Source organism: Oncorhynchus gorbuscha, linkage group LG08 (genome assembly GCF_021184085.1).
Source record: "Oncorhynchus gorbuscha isolate QuinsamMale2020 ecotype Even-year linkage group LG08, OgorEven_v1.0, whole genome shotgun sequence".
NCBI classification, from domain to species: domain Eukaryota; kingdom Metazoa; phylum Chordata; class Actinopteri; order Salmoniformes; family Salmonidae; genus Oncorhynchus; species Oncorhynchus gorbuscha.
The window spans coordinates 12937102-12961136 of record NC_060180.1 but is presented as its reverse complement, the minus strand read 5'-3'; the positions used below and the strand labels follow the sequence as shown (position 1 = coordinate 12961136).

The 24035-nt window shown below is 46.1% G+C and overlaps 1 protein-coding gene across 1 annotated transcript in view; it reads left to right on the top strand.

Annotated features, from left to right (window-relative positions):
* Positions 1 to 24035, top strand: part of LOC124041217 (glutamate receptor ionotropic, delta-1-like) — a 379802-nt gene that overhangs the window by 222139 nt on the left and 133628 nt on the right. The window contains exon 3 of the mRNA XM_046358554.1: positions 8819 to 9103. Coding sequence (XP_046214510.1) covers positions 8819 to 9103 — 285 coding nt within the window. The remainder of the gene's footprint in view (positions 1 to 8818; positions 9104 to 24035) is intronic.

The window sequence follows — 24035 nt, the reverse complement described above, 5'->3', positions numbered from 1 at the left end:
TGCTTATCTTTTACAACAGGAGTATAGCCTACCTGGCTGGAATGAAAATGAACCACAGGAAAAGCGAACCTCCATTCACCATTTAAGTGCAGAGATGACATGTTTCTTCCCCTGTTTCGAGACAGGTGCATGATAATGGTTCATTCTAAATCTAAATGAATTCCACACATATATTATTTAGTATACTGTATGTAAAGACAAAATTCAATCAAGAATAGTCTGATGGGTGACAATATTAGCCCATCACTTGTGAATGACATATTATCACCTGTGAATGATGCCCAGCTTAAGGCAAGAAACAACGCCTTTTTTTTGTGACTTTTTCAAATCATAGTTCCACACCTCTGTAGTCTAGCCCATAGGTCTATATGTTTTGATAAGGTTTGTATCACAACTAAAGTGGCCAAATAAATTCTTAAAATTAAGCACATTAATCCGCTTTACAAGGTGTGTAGAGCCTAACTGGCATACATACTGTATGCAGCGCGTGACTTTCAACTTGGGTTAAGAACATTTTCACCATAAAAATGCCTTTATAATAAAAGCATTATATGCATAATCCCATTTGTTGTCACTTTTGATCCTGTTTTCTTGCATTGCTGTGCTTATAATGTGAAGAAATAGCCTAATAAGAAAGAAACGTCCCTTTTTCAGGACCATGTCTTTCAAAGATAATTCGTAAAAATCAGAATAACTTTACAGATCTACATTGTAAAGGGGTTAGACACTGTTTCTCATGCTTGTTCAATGAACCATAAACAATTAATAAACATGCACATGTGGAACGGTCGTTGAGACACTAACAGCTTACAGCTTACAATTAAGGTCACAGTTATGAAAACTTAGGACACTAAAGAGGCCTTTCTACTGACTCTGAAAAACACAAAAAGAAAGCTGGCCAGGATCCCTGCTCAGCTGTGTGAACGTGCCTAAGGCATGCTGCGAGGAGGAATGAGGACTGCAGATGTGGCCAGGGCAATAAATTGCAATGTCCTTACTGTGAGACGCCTAAGACAGCGCTACAGGGAGACGGGATGGACAGTTGATCGTCCTCCCAGCGGCAGACCACGTGTAACAACACCTGCACATGATCGGTACATCCAAACATCACACCTGCGGGACAGGTACAGGATGGCAACAACAACTGTCCGAGTTACACCAGGAACACACAATCCCATCATCAGTGCTCAGACTGTCCGCAATATGCTGAGAGAGGCTGGCCTGAGGGCTTGTAGGCCTGTTGTAAGGCAGGTCCACACCAGTCATCACCAGCAACAACATCACCTAGGGGCACAAACCCACCGTTGCTGGACCAGACAGGACTGGCAAAAAGTGCTCTTCACTGATGGCGAGCGGTTTTGTCTCACCAGGAGTAATGGTCGGATTCATGTTTTTCGCCGAAGGAATGAGTGTTACACCGAGGCCTGTACTCTGGAGCGGGATCGATTTGGAGGTGGAGGGTCCGTCATGGTCTGGGGCGGTGTGTCACAGCATCATCGGACTGAGCTTGTTGTCATTGCAGGCAATCTCAACGCTGTGCATTACAGGGAATACATCCTCCTCCCTCATGTGATACCCCTCCTGCAGGCTCATCCTGACATGATCCTCCAGCATGACAATGCCACCAGCCATACTGCTCGTTCTGTGTGTGATTTCCTGCAAGACAGGAATGTCAGTGTTCTGCCATGGCCAGCCCAGATCTCAATCCCATTGAGCACGCCTGGGACCTGTTGGATGGGAGGGTGAGGGCTAGGGCCATTCCCACCAGAATTGTCTGGGTACTTGCAGGTGCCTTGGTGGAAGAGTGGGGTAACATCTCACTGCAAGAACTGGCAAATCTGGTGCAGCCCATGAGGAGGAGATGCACTGCAGTACTTAATGCAGCTGGTGGCCACACCAGATACCGATTGTTACTTTATATTTTGACCTCCCCTTTGTTCAGGGACATTTCTGTTTTCACATGTCTGTGGAACTTGTTCAGTTTATGTCTCAGTTGTTGAGTCTTGTTATGTTCACACAAATATTTACACATTTACACATGTTAACTTTTGCATCAAGCGCATTGCGGGAAACGTTTTTTTTATGCTAGTGGTTGTATTCATTTGGAATATTTATTTCTAGGTCAACTTTTGTACTATGGGGGACAGTAGATTGACATAAGCTAGTGCTTTTGCTGTTCATTACGCCTACTCCTCTTGTTGGCTCACTAAAAGTAAATGTGGACAGTAATTCCAATATGTTCAATTATGCACCTCAGAATTGGATAAGGACCCGCACTGTTGCTTCCCTGATGTGTATGTCTTCACTTGTAGTCTGTGACAAAGACCCGATGACGTGAGGGAGAGCCATGTGAGTGAGATGAGAGGTGCTTCGGAGCAGGCAGCACTCAGGGAGAAGGGCTGCAAAAGCCATGGATTTGTTTAGGTTGTTTCATGGCCACACAAAGGGAATGCCGCCGGGAAATCCAAGGCGTTATCAAATGCTTCTCAAATTATGAATGAGAGACTGACGAAGTGTGTGCAGCCTGCGCAAAAAGAAAGCAGAGCTCATGACTTCAAGCAACTTTTTTCAAATCATCATTAGTCGCATCTTGCAGCCTTACAATGTATTAAAAATCAAAACGTATAGCCCAGCTAGTGTAGCCCACAGCCATATGGCATAGCCAGATCAGGACCTAACATAAGGACAACTTAGAGTATGTTATTCTGTTCTTCTGAAATAGACTACATTTTCTTCAAATCTTTTATTTTGTCTAAAATAAATAATAGGTTTATTGTGAAGGTGTAGGCTATATTACATGGATATATTAGACTTTTTGAAATGTAGATATTCCAAAGGTCTGCATCAGTGGCTTGTAGTGGATGTCAGGAGATGCTAAATGGTGTTTTATGTTAATTAACTGTCAATTACCTTGAGACCAAAGGTTATTTGCTTGACAATCACCGGCTGACAAAATGTTGTCCATCGCCACAGCCCTACTAATGACATGCACTGTGTTTATTAGGTGTGTTTGAAATTCACCCCCACACACAAATGCATTATTGCTTTTTTGACGGTTAAGGTTTTCTACCCATGCCGAAAACATCTTGCCATAGTACTTAAAACAGGGATGGGTACCTTTGATGGGGGTGGGCGCCACAAAAAAATCTGAAACTCATCATGGGGGGCCGCGGTGGCTCGTGGGTCTGCGTTCCCACATCCATACCCACACATATAGTCAGCGCTCAAGTTTTGGGGGCTATAAGCAAAATTCTAAGTTTTAGAGTTAATTCCCTGAAATTCTACACATTTTCAGTTTACTGCTAATTTCCTGCCATTTTACACATTTTGCCATAGGATGGAGAGAACTATTTGCAGTTTTTAATGTGACACCTGACTGAGAGTGACTAGCAAAATCAATGGGCCCCCAGGTCGGTAATTCAACCATGATTACTACAAGTTGAGATAGCTGGTCACAAGACTAACTTACAATTTAAACAATGTTAGTTGACATGGGCAAATTGAGAGACTGTCAGTGACTGACATAAGAAGAGAAAAACTGCTGATGTACAACCAAATTTCAAAATTGCACCTTGTGTATTCTACTATTCTAACTCTCAACAGTAAGTTGAACCCCTGACGGAGTTCCGGAATAAGGCCTGCAGCTGAACGGACATGAAGAGTCAGATACTCGCGGCATATGAATGACAGGGTCGTCCACCCTAGTGGGAACATTTAGGAGTCATTATTCCATCATTATCATCCTTGCCAGTGCCTCTGAAGACCTCTGAATGTTAGAGAGAGGCTTGTCTGTCATGTGACTGAAATTTGTATTTGTATAGCCTTTATTCCTGGAGAAAATGAACACAGCATCTTCTTTTTACACTGACCCTTACAGAAAAAACACATAATTTCACATGATGGAAATCGTGTTTTTGGAACACTTCCAAATCAAATGTTAGTTGTCATCTGTGCCGAACACAACCTTACAGCGAAATGCTTACTTACTAACCCTTAACCAACAATGCAATTTTAAGAAAAATAAGTGCTAAGAAATTATTTACTAAATCAAATCAAATTTATTGATATAGCCCTTCTTACATCAGCCGATATCTCAAAGTGCTGTACAGAAACCCAGCCTAAAACCCCAAACAGCAAGCAATGCAGGTGTAGAAGCACAGTGGCTAGAAAAAACTCCCTAGAAAGGCCAAAACCTAGGAAGAAACCTAGAGAGGAACCAGGCTATGTGGGGTGGCCAGTCCTCTTCTGGCTGTGCCGGGTGGAGATTATAACAGAACATGGCCAAGATGTTGAAATGTTCATAAATGACCAGCAGGGTCAAATAATAATAATCACAGTAGTTGTCGAGGGTGCAGCACCTCAGGAGTAAATGTCAGTTGGCTTTTCATAGCCGATCATTAAGAGTATCTCTACCGCCCCTGCTGTCTCTAGAGAGTTGAAAACTGCAGGTCTGGGACAGATAGCACATCCGGTGAACAGGTCAGGGTTCCATAGCCGCAGGCAGAACAGTTACTAAAATAAACTGAAGTAAAATAATAACTAATAATTAAAGAGCAACAATAAAGGAACAGTAACAAGGTTATATACAGGGGGTACCGGTACAGAGCCAATGTGCAGGGGGCACAGGTTAGTCAATGTAAAAACAAATTAAACTTTATTTAACTAGGCAAGTCAGTTAAGAACAAATTATTATTTTCAGCCTAGGAACAGTGGGTTAACTGCCTGTTGAGGGGCAGAACAACAGATTTGTACCTTGTCAGCTCAGGGATTTGAACTTGCAACCTTCTGGTTACTGGTCCAACACTCTAACCACTAGGCTACCCTGCCACCTCAATTAAGGTAATATGTACATTACATCTAGGTAAAGTGACTATGCATAGATAATAAAAAGAGAGTAGCAGCAGTGTAAAAAGGGGGTGGGGGGTCAATTTAAAAAGTCCGGGTAGCCATTTGATAAACTGTTCAGAAGTCTTATGGCTGGGGGTAGAAGTTGTTAAGAAGCCTTTTGGACCTAGTCTTGGCTCTTGCTGTGCGGTAGCAGAGAGAACAATATATGACTAGGCTGGAGTCTTTGGTCATTTTTAGGGCTTTCCTCTGACACTGCCTGGTATATAGGTCCTGGGTGGCAGAAACCTTGGCCCTAGTGATGGGCCATACACACTACCCTCTGTAGTGCCTTGCGGTCAGAGGCCAAGCAGTTGCCATACCAGGTTGTGATGCAACCAGTCAGGATGCTCTCGCAGGTGCAGCTGTATAACTTTTTTTTGGACCATGATAGTTCTTTGGTAATGTGGACACCAAGTAACTTGAAACTCTCAACCTGCTCCACTACAGCCCCGTCGATGAGAATGGGGATGTGCTCGGCCCTCCTTTTCCTGTAGTCCATGATCATTGTCTTGATCATGTTGAGGAGAGGTTGTTATCCTGGCACCACACTGCCAGGTCTCTGACCTCCTCCCTATAGGCTGTCTCATCATTGTCGGTGATCAGGCCTACCACTGTTTTGTCATCGGCAAACTTAATGATGGTGTTGGAGTCGTGCTTGGCCATGCATACATGGGTGAACAGGAGGCACAGGAGGGGACTGAGCACGCACTGTTGAGGGCCCCCGTGTTGAGGATCAGCGTGACAGATGTGTTGTTACCATTACCACCTTGGGGTGACCCGTTACGAAGTCCAGGATCCAGTTGCAGAGGGAGGTGTTTAGTCTCAGCGTCCTTAGCTTAGTGATATTTTGAGGGCGCTATGGAGTTGAACGCTGAGCTGAAGTCAATGAATAGCATTCTCACGTAGGTGTTCCTTTTGTCCAGGTGGGAAAGGGCAGTGTGGAGTACAATAGAGATTGCATCATCTGTGGATCTGTTGGTGAGGTATGCAAATTGGGGTGGGTCAATCAAAACTAATTGTATTTTTCACATGTGCCGAATATACCATGAAATGCTTAATTCCAAGCCCTTAACCAACAAGGCAGTTCAAGAAATGGAGTTAAGAAAATGTTTACTAAATAAACTATTGAGTCAATGTGCGGGGGTACACTTTAGTCGAGGTAATTTGTACATGTAGGTAGGGGTAAAGTGATTCTTGTCTACAGCTGCTCAATAGGTGCCCTTCTGTGCGATGCATTAGAAAACCTCTCTGGTCTTTGTGGTTGAATCTGTTTTTGAAATTCACTGCTTGACTGAGGTACCTTACACATAATTGTATGTGTGGGGTACAGAGATAAAGTAGTCATTCAAAAATGATAATAAACACGATTATTGCACACAGAGTCCATGCATGTGACAAATACAATTTGATTTTATATTCTAATAATTAAGAAAAGTAATATTGACTTAAATGTTTTGTACTTTCTGTGCTGTAATTTCAACCACTGACTTCCTCTACTAAACTGTCCAACTGAACTGGTGGTTGCCAAGCCAGTGGAGAGTACAAAGGCACTTTGAGCTGCTGAGGGTTCAGGTCATGGGTGATTCATTCGAATGTGAAGGTGCCTCTGGGAAAATAGGTCCCTCAATCCCCTAAATGCCTCCAAGTAGCTTGTTTGGTAGTCAAGTCCATCTCTCCCTCTCTCATCAATTTCTCTGTTTCCCCCATTTCCTTCTCTCACCCTCCTGCTGGTTTTGGTCCTGTCATTTCAAGAATTTCCATTAATATCTCCCCGATTGTCTCCCTCTCTCCTCACTCTCTCTTTCTCACTCTTCCTCCTCTATTTTCAACCCCTCATCATGCTCTTTAGTTGCCCCAGTGCTCCTGATTTACAATGGCTTAATGTAGTCCTGTGCTGGGAGTCGGCAGATAAATGTCCCATTTGTCACATTAATAGTCCCTCCACGCCAGCATCCTAGTATGACTCCATCCACAGTCGCCCCCTTCCTCATCCTATGCCCCCCCATCCTTGTGTGCTGCTTGGCGGATCAGAGCAACATTGCTATAGCTGATCTTCCTGATTTCTGATGCATCTTATGTCCAGCTATAGTTTCTTTCTCCATTTTGTCATGCGTAACCACACTCCGTGCTCTATAGTCATTCGTCATTGTTTAACCTTCTGTATTGTTCTAGGTGGCTGGTCTTTGTGCATCGTAATGCTTTTGTTTTGGATTTCACGTCATTATGAGCATGCGAGCCTCTCTAAGCATTTCAAAGAGATTACACTTAATTGGGTGATTTTTAACAAACAGTGGGCACACATTTAATTACTGTTGCATTTCATTAGCGCTTTGTTTGTGCTCAGATACAGGATAAAAAGAGGCCTGTTGACTATATGACAAATGTTGACTTGAATTCCAAATGTGGTGATCATGTTTCTCGTGTTCAAATAAGATTAGTAGTAGAGGATTATATTTGGTATGTATAGATTGTAACTCTACACAGATACGGCTCTACCAATAGCCACAAATAAAGCTCCTCATTTCTCTAGTCTGGAATTTGCTGCAGAAGTTTTAGATTGCACAGAATATTTTCTGGTGATACTAGACTCTGAAATTCAGTGTAAAATCTGCCTGCAAGGGAGAGGACCTGTTTAGTTGACCGGACAGCTATTTATACATTTTATGGGGGCAGAGAGCAGTACTTTTACTCATGAAATGATCAGGTGCATTGACTATACTCATTGATGCAAGACAAGTATTCATTAACCCAAGACCTGGTTGACTGAACGTTTCCTGCCTTATTAAGACTGAATGAGAGTCCCCTGTTAATTAGACGTATACTGTAAGTGTCTCCTTTGAGTTTATGTGTGGAGGTGAGAGTGTGAGATTGTGTGAAGTTTGGAAGATCTACAGCTCCTACACTCTAACCAAACTTCTTCAACTTATGACGATACATTTTATTTGATATTTTAACAAAGACATCCACTTGTGTACTTGGCAGCCAGCAGCTTTCAAGCACTGGTAAATGTACATTTTATATGTTTTAATGCCTCCAAGCTCATTTACAACCCTTACAACTAGCACAATACTTCATAACACTTCATAACCAGACACTCCCTGACAGATGTGCAACATTCATAAAATATTTACTACTACTTATAATGGGCAGCTTATCAGGGTAAATTTGAAGGCATAGATGTTAAGACTCTGTATAAATATTTTACTCTACTCTCAGTAATTCGTCCCAACAGACAACTTGAACTTTTTTTAAAGATCTTACTGAGATTTTCTCCAAAGCACACACACATAAACAAACAGCAGGAGGAAGTGGTGGCTGGACCAACTATGTCAGAAACTACAAGTATTACAAAAATGGATTTGTATGTTAATCTGGGTGACACAGATTTCAGGGATGACATGTTTCTGTGGTGGTGGGGGTGGGGAGGGGTTAGGGGGTGCAAAAGGGAAAGAGGGATTTATTACTTAACTTGCTGTAGTACTTGTGCATTTTTTTGTTGATATTAAAGGGATGTTTTACCTGCCATTTTACCTGCCATTTCACCCATCCTTTACCTGCCATTTCACCCATCCTCTTCCTGTTGTCCCAATGCCCATGGCTGTATGTGCCCTCAGTTCCTTCCCTGCCCATATCCTGCCTTGCCCTACTGGGTCCTACCCTAACAATGTCCTGCACTGCTGAGCCCTATCCTTTAACTGTGGCCCCTCCACCTCACATAATTTCTGAAGCCATAAGTCCCTTCTAAATTCCCTTCTCCAACAGGTTGATCTTCAGGGGGCATTTTATTATCTCCATCTTTATCTTTGTTATTTCTACAAACAGAACGCACTACTTTCATTTGACTAGTACTGGTTCCACGTGCTCTATGCTGTCTAATTGGATTGTCTGAAGTTTGTCTCATCATGTCCCTCTCATCCTTGTCCCTCTTTAGCCTGTGAGCTGATGAACCAGGGCATACTGGCACTGGTAACATCTACAGGCTGTGCATCCGCCAACGCCCTCCAGTCCTTGACCGACGCCATGCACATACCCCACCTGTTTATTCAGAGAAACGGCCAGGGCACGCCTCGCACCGCCTGCCACCTCAACCCAAGTCCTGACGGGGAGAGCTACACCCTGGCCGCCCGCCCGCCCGTACGCCTCAACGACGTCATGCTCACCCTGGTCACTGAGCTGCGTTGGCAGAAGTTCATCATCTTCTATGATGCTGACTATGGTGAGTGGGGGAAAGGGGTGGGGTATAGGGTTAGTGGGTAAAGGGGTGGGGTATAGGGTGAGTGGGGGAAATGGGTGGAGTATAGGGTGAGTGGGGGAAAGGGGTGGTGTATAGGGTGAGTGGGGGAAAGGGGTGGTGTATAGGGTGAGTGGGGGAAAGGGGTGGTGTATAGGGTGAGTGGGGGAAAGGGGTGGGGTAAGGGTGAGTGTGGTAAAGGGGTGGTGTATAGGGTGAGTGGGGGAAAGGGGTGGAGTATAGGGTGAGTGGGGGAAAGGGGTAGGTTATAGGGTGAGTGGGGGAGAGGGGTAGGGTATAGGGTGAGTGGGGGAGAGGGGTGGAGTACAGGGTGAGTGGGGGAGAGGGGGAAAGGGGTGGGGTAAGGGTGAGTGTGGTAAAGGGGTGGTGTAGGGTGAGTGGGGGAAAGGGGTGGAGTATAGGGTGAGTGTGGTAAAGGGGTAGGGTATAGGGTGAGTGGGGGAGAGGGGTAGGGTATAGGGTGAGTGGGGGAAAGGGGTGGTGTATAGGGTGAGTGGGGGAAAGGGGTGGTGTATAGGGTGAGTGGGGGAAAGGGGTGGTGTATAGGGTGAGTGGGGGAAAGGGTTAGGGTGAGTGGGGGAGGGGGTGATTGAGTGGGGGAAGGGGTGGGTATAGGGTGAGTGGGGGAAAAGGGTTAGGGTATAAAGGTGAGTGGGGGGAAAGGGTTAGGGTGAGTGGGGGAAAGTGGTGGGTATAGGGTGAAGGGGGTGGGGTATAGGGTGAGTGGGGGAAAGGGTTAGGGTATAGGGTGAGTGGGGGAAAGGGTTAGGGTATAGGGTGAGTGTGGAAAGGGGTGGGGTATAGGGTGAGTGGGGGAAAGGGGTTAGGGTATAGGGTGAGTGGGGGAAAGGGGTGGGTATAGGGTGAGTGGGGGGGTGGGGTAAGGGTGGTGGGGGAAAGGGTAGGGTGAGTGGGGGAAAGGGTTAGGGTATAGGGTGAGTGTGGAAAGGGGTGGGGTATAGGGTGAGTGGGGGAAAGGGGTAGTGTATAGGGTGAGTGGGGGAAAGGGGTGGGGTATAGGGTGAGTGGGGGAAAGGGGTGGGGTATAGGGTGAGTGGGGGAAAGGGGTGGTGTATAGGGTGAGTGGGGAAAGGGGTGGTGTATAGGGTGAGTGGGGGAAAGGGGTGGGGTATAGGGTGAGTGGGGGAAAGGGGTGGAGTATAGGGTGAGTGGGGGAAAGGGGTGGTGTATAGGGTGAGTGGGGGAAAGGGGTAGGGTATAGGGTGAGTGGGGGAGAGGGGTAGGGTATAGGGTGAGTGGGGGAAAGGGGTGGTGGAAAGGGTGAGTGGGGGAGAGGGGTGGAGTATTGGGTGAGTGGGGGAAAGGGGTGGGGGTATCGGGTGAGTGTGGGAAAGGGGTGGTGTATAGGGTGAGTGGGGGAAAGGGGTGGGGTATAGGGTGAGTGTGGGAAAGGGGTGGTGTATAGGGTGAGTGGGGGAGAGGGGTGGAGTATAGGGTGAGTGGGGGAAAGGGGTGGAGTATAGGGTGAGTGGGGGATAGGGGAAAGGGGTAGGGTAAGGGGGTGAGTGGGGGAAAGGGGTGGAATATAGGGTGAGTGGGGGAAAGGGGTGGGGTATAGGGTGAGTGGGGGAAGGGGTGGAGTATAGGGTGAGTGTGGGAAAGGGGTGGTGTATAGGGTGAGTGGGGGAAAGGGGTGGGGTTTAGGGTGAGTGTGGGAAAGGGGTGGTGTATAGGGTGAGTGGGGGAGAGGGATGGAGTATAGGGTGAGTGGGGGAAAGGGGTGGAGTATAGGGTGAGTGGGGGATAGGGGGAAAGGGGTAGGGTAAGGGGTGAGTGGGGAAAGGGGTGGAATATAGGGTGAGTGGGGGAGAGGGGTGGGGTATAGGGTGAGTGGGGGAAGGGGTGGAGTATAGGGTGAGTGGGGGAAAGGGGTGGTGTATAGGGTGAGTGTGGGAAAGGGGTGGTGGATAGGGTGAGTGGGGGAGAGGGGTGGAGGATTGGGTGAGTGGGGAAAAGGGGTAGGGTATAGGGTGAGTGGGGGAGAGGGGTAGGGTATAGGGTGAGTGTGGGAAAGGGGTGGAGTACAGGGTGAGTGGGGGATAGGGGGAAAGGGGTAGGGTAAGGGGGTGAGTGGGGGAAAGGGGCGGTGTATAGGGTGGTTGGGGGAAAGGGTTTGGGTATAGGGTGAGTGTGGAAAGGGGTGGGGTAGAGGGTGAGTGGGGGAAAGGGTTAGGGTATAGGGTGAGTGTGGAAAGGGGTGGGGGTGAGTGGGGGAAAGGGGTGAATGGGGGAGTGGGGAAAGGGATGGAGTATAGGGTGAGTGGGGAAAGGGGTAGGGTATAGGGTGAGTGGGGGAAAGGGTTAGGGTATAGGCTGATGTGGAAAGGGGTGGGGTATAGGGTGAATGGGGAAAGGAGTGAGTATAGGGTGAGTGGGGGAAAGGGGTGGATAGGGTGAGTGGGGGAAAGGGGGTGGAGTATAGGGTGAGTGGGGGAAAGGGGTAGGGTATAGGGTGAGTGGGGGAAAGGGTTAGGGTATAGGCTGAGTGTGGAAAGGGGTGGGGTATAGGGTGAATGGGGGAAAGGAGTGGAGTATAGGGTGAGTGGGGGAAAGGGGTAGAGTATAGGGTGAGTGGGGGAAAGGGGTGGAGTATAGGGTGAGTGGGGGAAAGGGGTAGGGTATAGGGTGAGTGTGGGAAAGGGGTAGGGTATAGGGTGAGTGTGGAAAGAGGTGGGTTATAGGGTGAGTGGGTGTGAGAGGTGGGGTATAGGGTGAGTGGGGGAAAGGGGTGGTGTATAGGGTGAGTGGGGGAAAGGGGTGGTGTATAGGGTGAGTGGGGGAAAGGGGTGGAGTATAGGGTGAGTGGGGGAAAGGGGTAGGTTATAGGGTGAGTGGGGGAGAGGGGTAGGGTATAGGGTGAGTGGGGGAGAGGGGTGGAGTACAGGGTGAGTGGGGGAGAGGGGGAAAGGGGTGGGGTAAGGGTGAGTGTGGTAAAGGGGTGGTGTATAGGGTGAGTGGGGGAAAGGGTGGAGTATAGGGTGAGTGGGGGAAAGGGGTAGGGTATAGGGTGAGTGGGGGAGAGGGGTAGGGTATAGGGTGAGTGGGGGAAAGGGGTGGTGTATAGGGTAAGTGGTGGAAAGGGGTGGTGTATAGGGTGAGCGGGGGAAAGGGTTAGGGTATAGGGTGATTGTGGAAAGGGGTGGGGTATAGGGTGAGTGGGGGAAAAGGTTAGGGAAAAGGTTAGGGTATAGGGTGATTGTGGAAAGGGGTGGGGTATAGGTTGAGTGGGTGAAAGGGTTAGGGTATAGGGTGAGTGGGGGAAAGGGTTAGGGTATAGGGTGAGTGTGGAAAGGGGTGGGGTATAGGGTGAGTGGGGGAAAGGGTTAGGGTATAGGGTGAGTGGGGAAAGGGTTAGGGTATAGGGTGAGTGTGGAAAGGGGTGGGGTATAGGGTGAGTGGGGGAAAGGGGTAGTGTATAGGGTGAGTGGGGGAAAGGGGTGTGGTATAGGGTGAGTGGGGGAAAGGGGTGGGGTATAGGGTGAGTGGGGGAAAGGGTTAGGGTATAGGGTGAGGTGAGTGGGGGAAAGGGGTGGTGGGGAAAGGGTGAGTGGGGGAAAGGGGGTGGAGTATTGGGTGAGTGGGGGAAAGGGGTGGGGTATAGGGTGAGTGGGGGAAAGGGGTGGTGTATAGGGTGAGTGGGGGAAAGGGGTGGGGTATAGGGTGAGTGGGGGAAAGGGGTGGTGTATAGGGTGAGTGGGGGAAAGGGGTGGAGTATAGGGTGAGTGGGGGAAAGGGGTGGATTATAGGGTGAGTGGGGGATAGGGGAAAGGGGTAGGGTATAGGGTGAGTGGGGGAAAGGGGTGGAATATAGGGTGAGTGGGGGAAAGGGGTGGTGGAAAGGGTGAGTGGGGGAAGGGGTGGAGTATAGGGTGAGTGTGGGAAAGGGGTGGTGTATGTGGGAAAGGGTGGTGTATAGGGTGAGTGGGGGAAAGGGGTGGGGTTTAGGGTGAGTGTGGGAAAGGGTGGTGTATAGGGTGAGTGGGGGAGAGGGGTGGAGTATAGGGTGAGTGGGGGAAAGGGGTGGAGTATAGGGTGAGTGGGGGATAGGGGGAAAGGGGTAGGGTAAGGGGGTGAGTGGGGGAAAGGGGTGGAATATAGGGTGAGTGGGGGAAAGGGGTGGGGTATAGGGTGAAGTGGGGGAAGGGGTGGAGTATAGGGTGAGTGGGGGAAAGGGGTGGTGTATAGGGTGAGTGTGGGAAAGGGGTGGTGGATAGGGTGAGTGGGGGAGAGGGGTGGAGGATTGGGTGAGTGGGGAAAAGGGGTGGGTATAGGGTGAGTGGGGGATAGGGGGAAAGGGGTAGGGTATAGGGGGTGAGTGTGGGAAAGGGGTGGAATATAGGGTGAGTGGGGGATAGGGTGGGTGGGGGAAGGGGTGGGTAAGGGGTGAGTGGGGGAAAGGGGTGGTGTATAGGGTGGTTGTGGGAAAGGGGTTGGGTATAGGGTGAGTGTGGAGAGGGGTGGGGATTGGGTGAGTGGGGGAAAGGGTTAGGGTATAGGGTGAGTGGGGGAAAGGGGTGGGGTATAGGGTGAGTGGGGGAAAGGGGTGGAGTATAGGGTGAGTGGGGGATAGGGGAGGGGTGGGTATAGGGGGTGAGTGGGGGAAAGGGGTAGGGTATAGGGTGGTTGGGGGAAAGGGTTTGGGTATAGGGTGAGTGTGGAAAGGGTTGGGGTATAGGGTGAATGGGGGAAAGGGTTAGGGTATAGGGTGAGTGGGAAAGGGGTGGGGTATAGGGTGAGTGGGGGAAAGGGGTGGAGTATAGGGTGAGTGGGGGAAAGGGATGGGTATAGGGTGAGTGGGGGAAAGGGTTAGGGTATAGGCTGAGTGTGGAAAGGGGTGGGGTATAGGGTGAATGGGGGAAAGGAGTGGAGTATAGGGTGAGTGGGGGAAAGGGGTGGAGTATAGGGTGAGTGGGGGAAAGGGGTGGGTAGAGGGTGAGTGGGGGAAAGGGGTAGGGTATAGGGTGAGTGTGGGAAAGAGGTGGGTTATAGGGTGAGTGGGAAAGAGAGGTGGGGTATAGGGTGAGTGGGGGAGAGGTGGGGTATAGGGTGAGTGGGTGTGAGAGGTGGGGTATAGGGTGAGTGGGGGAGAGGGGTGGGGTATAGGGTGAGTGGGTGTGAGAGGTGGGGTATAGGGTGAGTGGGGGAGAGGGGTGGGGTATAGGGTGAGTAGAGGGTTATGTGACCATTACAGTTATTATTTTTTGTATGTGTGAACCTTCTAAAACCAGTTCTCCAATGGGGAAGGCCAGTAAGTGGGTGTGAGAGGTGGGGTATAGGGTGAGTGGGTGTGAGAGGTGGGGTATATGGTGAGTGGGGGAGAGGGGTGGGGTATAGGGTGAGTGGGTGTGAGAGGTGGGGTATAGGGTGAGTGGGTGTGAGAGGTGGGGTATAGGGTGAGTGGGGGAGAGGGGTGGGGTATAGGGTGAGTGGGTGTGAGAGGTGGGGTATAGGGTGAGTGGGGGAGAGGGGTGGGGTATAGGGTGAGTGGGTGTGAGAGGTGGGGTATAGGGTGAGTGGGGGAGAGGGGTGGGGTATAGGGTGAGTGGGTGTGAGAGGTGGGGTATAGGGTGAGTGGGGGAGAGGGGTGGGGTATAGGGTGAGTAGAGAGTTATGTGACCATTACAGTTATTATTTTTTGTATGTGTGAACCTTCTAAAACCAGTTCTCCAATGGGGAAGGCCAGTACAATATTAAGGGTGAGGATGATGATGATGATGACCATAACCGCAGTAGCCAACTAGCAGTAATCAAAAGGATTTGTTTTCTTCCCTTAATATGATATTGTTGTTTTGGACAATGCACAAAGCTGATAAATATTTGAAGGAAGAGTAAATAAAAATATTTACTGCTACTTATAATGGACAGTTTATCATGGTACATTTGAAGCCATAGATGTTAAGACTGTAATTCATCCCAACAGACATCTTTAACTTTGTTTTAAAATATCTTACTGAGATTTTCTCCAAAGCACACACACATAAACAAACAGCAGGAGGAAGTGGTGGCTGGACCAACTATGTCAGAAACTACAAGTATTACAAAAATTGATTTGTATGTGGAGGGCCAGTACGATATTAATGATGAAGATGATGATGATAACCATGGTAGCCAACTAGCAGTAATCAATAGGAGACATTTTTGTCTCCCTTAAACTATATTGTTCTTTTGGACAATGCACAAAGCTGATAAATGTTTAAAGGGATAGTGCGACATTATTTACACTGAACAAAAATAAAAACGCAACATGCAACAATTTTAAAGATTTTACTGAGTTACAGTTCATATAAGGAAATCAGTCAATTTAAATTAATTCAATTAATCTATGGATTTCACATGACTGGGAATACAGATATGCATCTTATTGTAGGGACGTGGATCAGAAAACCAGTCAGTATCTGGTGTGACTACCATTTATCTCATCCAGTGCGACACATCTCCTTCACATATTCAGCTAGCGGGATATACGCTGCACTGGCAAGATAGAACAGCACACTCCGGTAAGACGAGGGGGGGGCGGTCTGTGCATATTTGTAAACGACGACTGGTGCACGAAATCTATGGAGGTCTCTAGATTTTGCTCGCTTAAAGTAGAGTATATTGTGATAAATTGCAGGCAACACTACTTGCCTAGAGAGTTTCCAGCTCTACTTTTTGTGGCTGTTTATTTAAAACCACAGACATATGCTGGCACTAAGACCGCACTCAGTCAGCTGTATAAGGAAATAAGCAAACAGGATACCACTCACCCAGAGGTGGTGCTCCTAGTGGTCAGAGACGTTAATGCAGGGAAAATTAAATCAGTTCTACCAAATTACTATCAACATGTTAAATGTGCAACCAGAGGGAAAGGAATTCTAGATCACATGTTCTCCACAAACAGGGACCATAGTCCCTATGCCCGAGAACACAAAGGCAACCTGCCTAAATGACTACAGACCAATAGCACTCACGTCCGTAGCTATGAAGTGATTTGAAAGGTTGGTAGTGGCTCACATCAACTCCATAATCCCAGAAACACTAGACACACTCCAATTTGCAATCCGCCCAAACAAATCCACAGACGATGCTGTCGATCTCTAATCTCTATTGCACTCCCCACTTCCCTTTCCCACCTGGACAAAAGGAACACATATGTGAGAATGCTATTCATTGACTACAGCTCAGCGTTCAACACCATAGTACCCTCAAAGTTCATCACTAAGCTAAGGATCCTGGGACTAAATACCTCCCTCTGCAATTGGATCCTGGACTTCTTGACGGGCCGCCCCCAGGTGGTGAGGGTAGGTAGCAACACATCTGCCACGCTGATCCTCAACACTGGAGCTCCCCAGGGGTGCGTGCTCAGTCCCCTCCTGTACTCTCTGTTCACCCATGACCAGGCACGACTCCAACACCATCCTTAAGTTTGCAGACAACACAACAGTGGTAGGCCTGATCACCGACAATGAATGACAAGACAGCCTATAGGGAGAAAGGTCAGAGACCTGGCCGGGTGGTGCCAGAATAACAACCTATCCCTCAACATAGCCAAGACTAAGGAGATGATTGTGGACTACAGGAAAAGGAGAACGAAGCACGCCCCCATTCTCATCGACGGGGCTGTAGTGGAGCAGGTTGAGAGATTCAAGTTCCTTAGTGTTCACATCAACAAAAAACTAGAATGGTCCAAACACACCAAGACAGTCGTGAAGAGGGCACGACAAAGCCTATTCCCCCTCAGGAAACTAAAAATATTTGGCATAGATCCTGAGATCCTCAAAAGGTTCTACAGCTGCAACATTGAGAGCATCTGGTTACATCACTGCCTGGTACGGCAATTGCTCGGCTTCCGACCGCAAGGCGCTACAGAGGGAAGTGCGTATGGCCCAGTACATCACTGGGGCTAAGCTGCCTGCCATCCAGGACCTCTACACCAGACGGTGTCAGAGAAAGGCCCTAAAAAAAAGACCCCAGCCACCCCAGTCATGGACTGTTCTCTCTACTACCGCATGGCAAGCGGTACCAGAGTGCCAAGTCTAGGACAAAAGGCTTCTCAACAGTTTTTACCCCCAAGCCATAAGACTCCTGAACAGGTAATCTAATGGCTACCCGGACCCCTCTTTTTACCCTGCTGCTACTCTCTGTTTATCATATATTCATAGTCACTTTAACTATACATTCATGTACATACGACCAACCAGTGCTCCCACACATTGGCTAAACGGCTATCTGCATTTTGTCCTGCCACCCACCACCCACCAACCCCTCTTTTACGTTACTGCTACTCTCTGTTCATCATATATGCCTTCATATATAGTCACTTTAACCATATCTACATGTACATACTACCTCAATCAGCCTGATTAACCGGTGTCTGTATGTAGCCTCGCCACTTTTATAGTCTCGCTACTGTATATAGCCTGTCTTTTTACTGTTGTTTTATTTCTTTACATATCTATTGTTCACCTAATACCTTTATTGCACTATTGGTTAGAGCCTGTAAGTAAGCATTTCACTGTAAGGTCTACAGCTGTTGTATTCAGCGCTCGTGACAAATAATATTTGATTTGATTTGATCAGACTGTTGATTGTGGCCTGTGGGGTGTTGTCTCACTCCTCTTCAGTGGCTGTGCCAAGTTGCTGGATATTGGCGGGAACTGGAACAAGCTGTCGTACACAACCATCAATAGCATCCCAAACATGCTCAATTGGTGATATGTCTGGTGAGTATGCAGCCATGAGAGAACTGGCACATTTTCAGCTTCGAGGAATTGTGTACAGATCCTTGCGACATGGAGCTGTGCATTATTATGCTGAAACGAGGTGATGGCACGACAATGGGCCTCAGGATCTCTTCACGCTATCATACCTGCCCATACCATAACCCAACCGCCACCATGGAGCACCCAGCAAACTGCTTGTCATACGACGCCATACACGCTGTATGCCTTACACATCTGCCCGGTACAGTTGAAAATTTGAACAGCACACTTCTCAAGCATGCCAGTGACCATCGAAGGGGAGCATTTGCCCACTGAAGTGGGTTTCTACGCCAAATTGCAGTATGGTCAAGACCCTGGTGAGGACAACGAGCACGCAGCTGAGCTTCCCTGAGACGGTTTCCAACAGTTTGTGCAGAAATGTTTCAGTTGTGCAAACCCACAGTTTTATCAGCTGCCCGGGTGGTTGGTCTCAGATGATCCTGCAGGTAAAGAAGCCGAATGTGGAGGTCCTGGGCTGGCATGCTTACCCATGATCTGCAGTTGTGAGGTCGGTTCGACGTACTGCTAAATTCTCCAAAACAATGTTGGAGGCGGTTTATGACAACAGCTCTTGTGGACATTCCTGCAGTCATTATCCCAATTTTACGCTCTCTCAAAACTTGAGACATCTGTGGCATTGTGTTGTGTGACAAAACTGCACATTTACGAGTGGCCTTTTATTGTCCCCAGCACAAGGTGCACCTGTACAATGATCATGCTGTTTAATCAGCTTTGTGACATGCCACATCTGTCAGGTGGATGGATTATCTTGGCAAAAGATAAATGCTCACTAACAGGGATGTAAACAAATTTGGGCACTGGGATCTTTTATTTCAACTCATGAAACACGGGACCAACACTTTACATGTGTTGTAAAAGTCTAAGGCACTGCATATCAGAGCTAGAGGCATCACTACAGACCCTGGTTTGATCCCTGGCTGTCACAACCCACCATGGTTGAGAGTCCCATAGGGTGATGCACAATTGTCTGGGTCAAGGCAGGGTTTGGCTGGGGTAGGCCATCATTGTAAAATAAGAATTTGTTCTTAACTGACTTGCCTAGTCAAATAAAACATGTTGTGTTTGTATTTTTGTTCAGTGTCCTTACCCAGGGTCAGGTTAATTCACGGATACCATTTTTAACTTCTCTATGAAAGAAGTTGAAGGTAGTTTCTGGAGCCATTGATTCCAATTGCACTCATTAGTATGTTCTGTTTACAGTGAACTGAACTGCCAGGATGAAAATATTTTTGAGCTCAGAATTTCTGCTCCAATGCCTTTAATTACCATTTCATTATTAAGTTGTTTTAGGTGCTACTGAAGCATAGTTTAAATATAACTCCCTGTCAACATCTGTAAATCATTCCAATGAAATCACTTCATAAACGATCATCACTACAGGCTCTCATGGTGTTATCAGCATAATATCAATAGTACATCTCCTCATATCACAGTATAGGTAAATAATATATCAAGGACCTCCATAACGAGTTATGGAGATCAGTGTTTAGTGATTCATAACATTTTCAAAGCCAAATACTGACTCGCAGCGGGGATCAACGTTTCCAGCATCACATTCATGTTGATTACCCAAACGTTGTGGTAAATCCTTGGTCATGTTAATATTAAAGGTGTAATCTGTCATTTTATTTATGCTATTATGCACTGCACGCTGATTGGGTTAGATGGAATGTACGTTTTTCATGTGTGCATTTGTTAGTTGAAACCTATCCTAGGCAGCCGATAGTGGGCTAAACATGGTGTGCAACATCAGAAAAACAAAAAATAGTGGTAGCAAATTGTGTTTTATAAAAACAGTATACTTACTGTATCTTTGCAGTTTTGTTTTTTAACTTCCCGCCATTAAAGCTAGTTAAGGAGGGAAATGATGCCTTTGCAGCCTGAATGGAGGAAACTTTATGTACAAGCCGGTCCACGAAGAGTACGAGTGTATTACTAACTGGGCACATCAATCCCTGATGATAGTGCAGATCTAGCACCCACTATCGGCTGCCTAGGCTAGTTGAAACCTCATCCTATGGCCACAGGGAAAAGAGCAATAACAGATTGCACTCTTGACACTGTACCTGGACAAGCTCATCTTCATTAGCTGCATGATGACATTATGACATCAGAGCACATTTCTATTTTCTCATTTCCTTATTTCTATTTCATAAATCTCACCTATAACTCCCTTTAGGCTAGACCTTTTTTGACCCACTTTTAGAACACGGCAAGCATTAGAATGAGCAATGAATCGCTGAGGGCACTAACTGTTGTACAGAAGTTGTACACACATGCATAGCTGTTTGACACTAGACTGCTACCTGTGGTAGGGATACCTTATCATGGACTCATGCTTCACACACTTTCAGTAGACACTTTTCATACAGATGATTGTGTATTCGTTTTCCTGTTATAACTCAACTCAAGAGGTAGTCATGGCATTTTGGCTGATGCATATAATCAGGGATAAGAGTACACAAGAAGTATGACTAGCCAACATGTTAATTCTGAGTTTAACCAGGCCCCATTAGTGTTAAATAATGAATAAGGAGACCTGTTTTTATGAGGCAGTCTACTTAGCTAATTATGCTCATTAAGATCAGCAACCCTGACATCCACATTCCTTGAGTTACACTCTTTAACTCAATTAAAAAATGTAGTATCTAATTAGAACAGGTATTTCAGAGCAGTGTAAATACTGTCAGTGCCGACCCATTTTTTACCAAAAACTTAATGCAAAGACAAATATGTCACATGAGGCTGTGTTCAGTAGTTTCAAAGTTTTAGTCAGGGAACAGAGATGTTGAATTTAAAGTATTAATTGAGCTGGTGAGGAATGATTAGTGCATGCAAGTTAGCTCACTGAAGTAAATGGGTGATTGATTTAGCCAATTTAAGTTGAATGAAGACTGAAATACACTTGGGTAAAAAAAAAAAAAAAAAAAAAACAATCGAGAGTATCACCGCCTGGTACGGCAACTGCTCCGCTCACAACCGTAAGGCTCTATAGAGGGTAGTGAGGTCTACACAACGCATCACCGGGGGCAAACTACCTGCCCTCCAGGACACCTATACCACCCGATGTCACAGGAAGGCCAAAATGATCATCAAGGACAACTACAAACCAAGCCACTGCCTGTTCACCCCGTTATCATCCAGAAGGCGAGGTCAGTAAAGGTGCATCAAAGTGAGGCCCAGAAGCTAGGATATGCATCTATTGGTAAATTTAGATTGAAAACACTCTGAAGTTTCTAAAATTGTTAAAATCATGTCTGTGAGTATAACAGAACTTAGTTGGCAGGCGAAACCCCAAGGACAAACCATCCAGGGGAAAAACAGTTGAGATTGTGTTTTCAATTGGTTTTCTATGGGGAACTAGATTTGAGGCACCTGATTGCAGTTCCTATGGCTTCCACTAGATGTCAACAGTCTTTAGAAATTGGTTGATGTTTTTCCTTTGAGAAATGAAGAAGTAGCTCTTTCCTTTCTGAGTGTCAAGCCAAGTGTACTTTTTTGTTTGGTGCGCGTGACCTGGAACTCGCTCCACTTTCATTTTATCCGCTATTGAACACAGTATATTCCGTTATCGATTATTTACATTTTAATATACCTAAAGTTGGATTAGGAAAGTTGTTTGAAATGTTTGGACCAAGTTTACAGTTAATTTATTTGCTACTTTGTGGTCATGTTTGGCGAGTTGGAACCTGTGTATTTTCAGAATCAAATGCGCCAAATAAATGGACATTTTGGGGATATAACAAAGGAATTTATCGAACAAAAGGACCATTTGTGATGTTTCTGGGAAGTATTGGAGTGCCAACAGAAGAAGATCGTCAAAGGTAAGGCATGAATTATATCGTTATTTCTGACTTTCGTGTCGCACCTGCACAGTTGAAATAGGATTTTCATGTGTTTGTATGATGGGGTGCTGTCCTCAGATAATCGCATGGTCTGCTTTCGCCGTTAAGCCTTTTTGAAATCTGACACGGTGGCTGGATTAACAAGAAGAATTTCGCGCTCTGCAATTTCACTGGATGTTACGCTAGCGGAACCTATAGCTGTAACAGGTTTAAACAGCCATCACTAACATTGAGTGGCTACTGCCAACATACTGACTCATCTCACTTTAATAATGAAAAAATTGATGTAATAAATGTATCACTTGCCACTTTAAACAATGCCACTTTATATAATGTTCAATACCATACATTACTCATCTCATATCTATATACTGTACTCTATACCATCTACTGCATCTTGCCTATGCCGTTCAACCATCGTTCATTCATATTTTTTATTGGATATCACAGGGAATTGTGGTTGACAGTTCTGCTAGTTCCGCAAGTGTGATAGCCACTTTAGAACCGTATCCTGATTGTGTTGACCTGCTTGCTTTACTTGTCACCTACCCTGCCTGAGCATCAGTGGCGGTCAGTTCCGTTCAAGATTAGGGAGGACTATACATTTTTTATGAACATGGCCTTATTTCTATTACAGCATATTGGATGATGGTCATTCATATTCCATTCACCCAGCTCAATGTAACATCGATAAGTTTAGGCTACTAGATGTGTACACAGTTCATAGCAGCCACATACAGCATTATCACTTTGCTCATTGTATAATTCCTTCTCGCATCTGCGCACTCTCCTCCACTCACCTTTTCCCTTCATTGTGGACATCAGTGTACAACACAACAGCTGTCTGTGAAGAGGTGCAAAAACGTAATACCATAACAGCTAACCGCTACACATTGTCAGCATATTAACGTTTTAGTCAAAAAACTAGAACGTGTTACTAAACCCACAGTCCATTAGATGCGAACAATCACGCAGTACAGTCTAGATCAAGCAGGTTAGCAATTACACTGGCAGGCCCCGGTGGCAATAAATTAATAAAACCAAAAGCTTACCTTGACTTGGAAGAGGTGCAGTGTTGGATAGCCTTAGCCATCTAACTAACATAAATAGCATTCATCTCTGTTTGAGTCAGGTTGTTGAGTAGGCTAAATTAGATGTATTAGCTAAGTAAGTGAAAGGTAAATTAAGAAGAAAACATATATAACGAAATCTCCCTCTCTCTTTCTCTCTGCTGCTTCTCCTTCATTTTTGAAGTACATTTTTAAAAATGTTCAACTATTGTTTTTCTCTCTTTGAGTCAACTACTCACCCCACTTTATGCACTGCAGTGCTAGCTAGCTGTAGCTTATGTGTTTAGTACTACATTCATTCTCTGATCCTTTGATTGGATTGAGCATATGTTAGTTCATATTGCAAGAGCTCTGATAGGTTGGAGGACGTTCTCAGGTCGTCTTAATTATTGTGTAAGTCCATGGAAGGGGATGAAAACCATGATCCTCCTAGGTTTTGTATAGAAGTCAATGTACCCAGAGGAGGATGGAAAATTGCTGTCCTCCGGCTAAACCATGGTGCTACCCTAGAAGGTGTTGTTGAGGCTTCTGTAGACGTTCATTGCAAAACAGTGTATTTTAATCAGGTATTTGGTGACGTGAATATATTTACTATAGTTTTAACTAAAAATGATATTTGTATTTTTCTGAAATTCACAAAGTTAGATGGTCCTCTGCTTTCTCCTCTGAGGAGCCTCCACTGATGAGCACAGATGGTTGAAAGACCTAGGTTTCCAACACATTTATTTCACCTATCAAGTTACTTCAGATTGCTGCTCACGCTGGAAAGAAGACAAGTGATTTAAGAACATATAATGTTCTCTGAGTGTGATCGTGTCTAAACACCTCTCCACTTCTTCTGCCTCCTGTATATCTATAGTCTGAGGAGTAAGCAGCAGGCCATTGATGCTCTAGAAGGCCTTTCACAAAAGCAGCAAATCAGCACATTAATACCTGGAGAGTATTACTGAGGACAATGAAATATGTGGAGGGGGTTGAGGGAACTATAGCTGTAGCAGAGTGCTTCTATATAGGATGTAGATATAAATATAAGACAGATAACTTATTGTAGCGTTAATATAGTGTATTTGACAGCACTGCTATGTTAACCCTGACAATTACACTCAATGTTTTGACTGCAACCAATGATTTGGAAAGGCACACACCTGTCTATATACGGTCCAAAAGTTGACCATGCATGTCAAAGCAAAAACCAAGA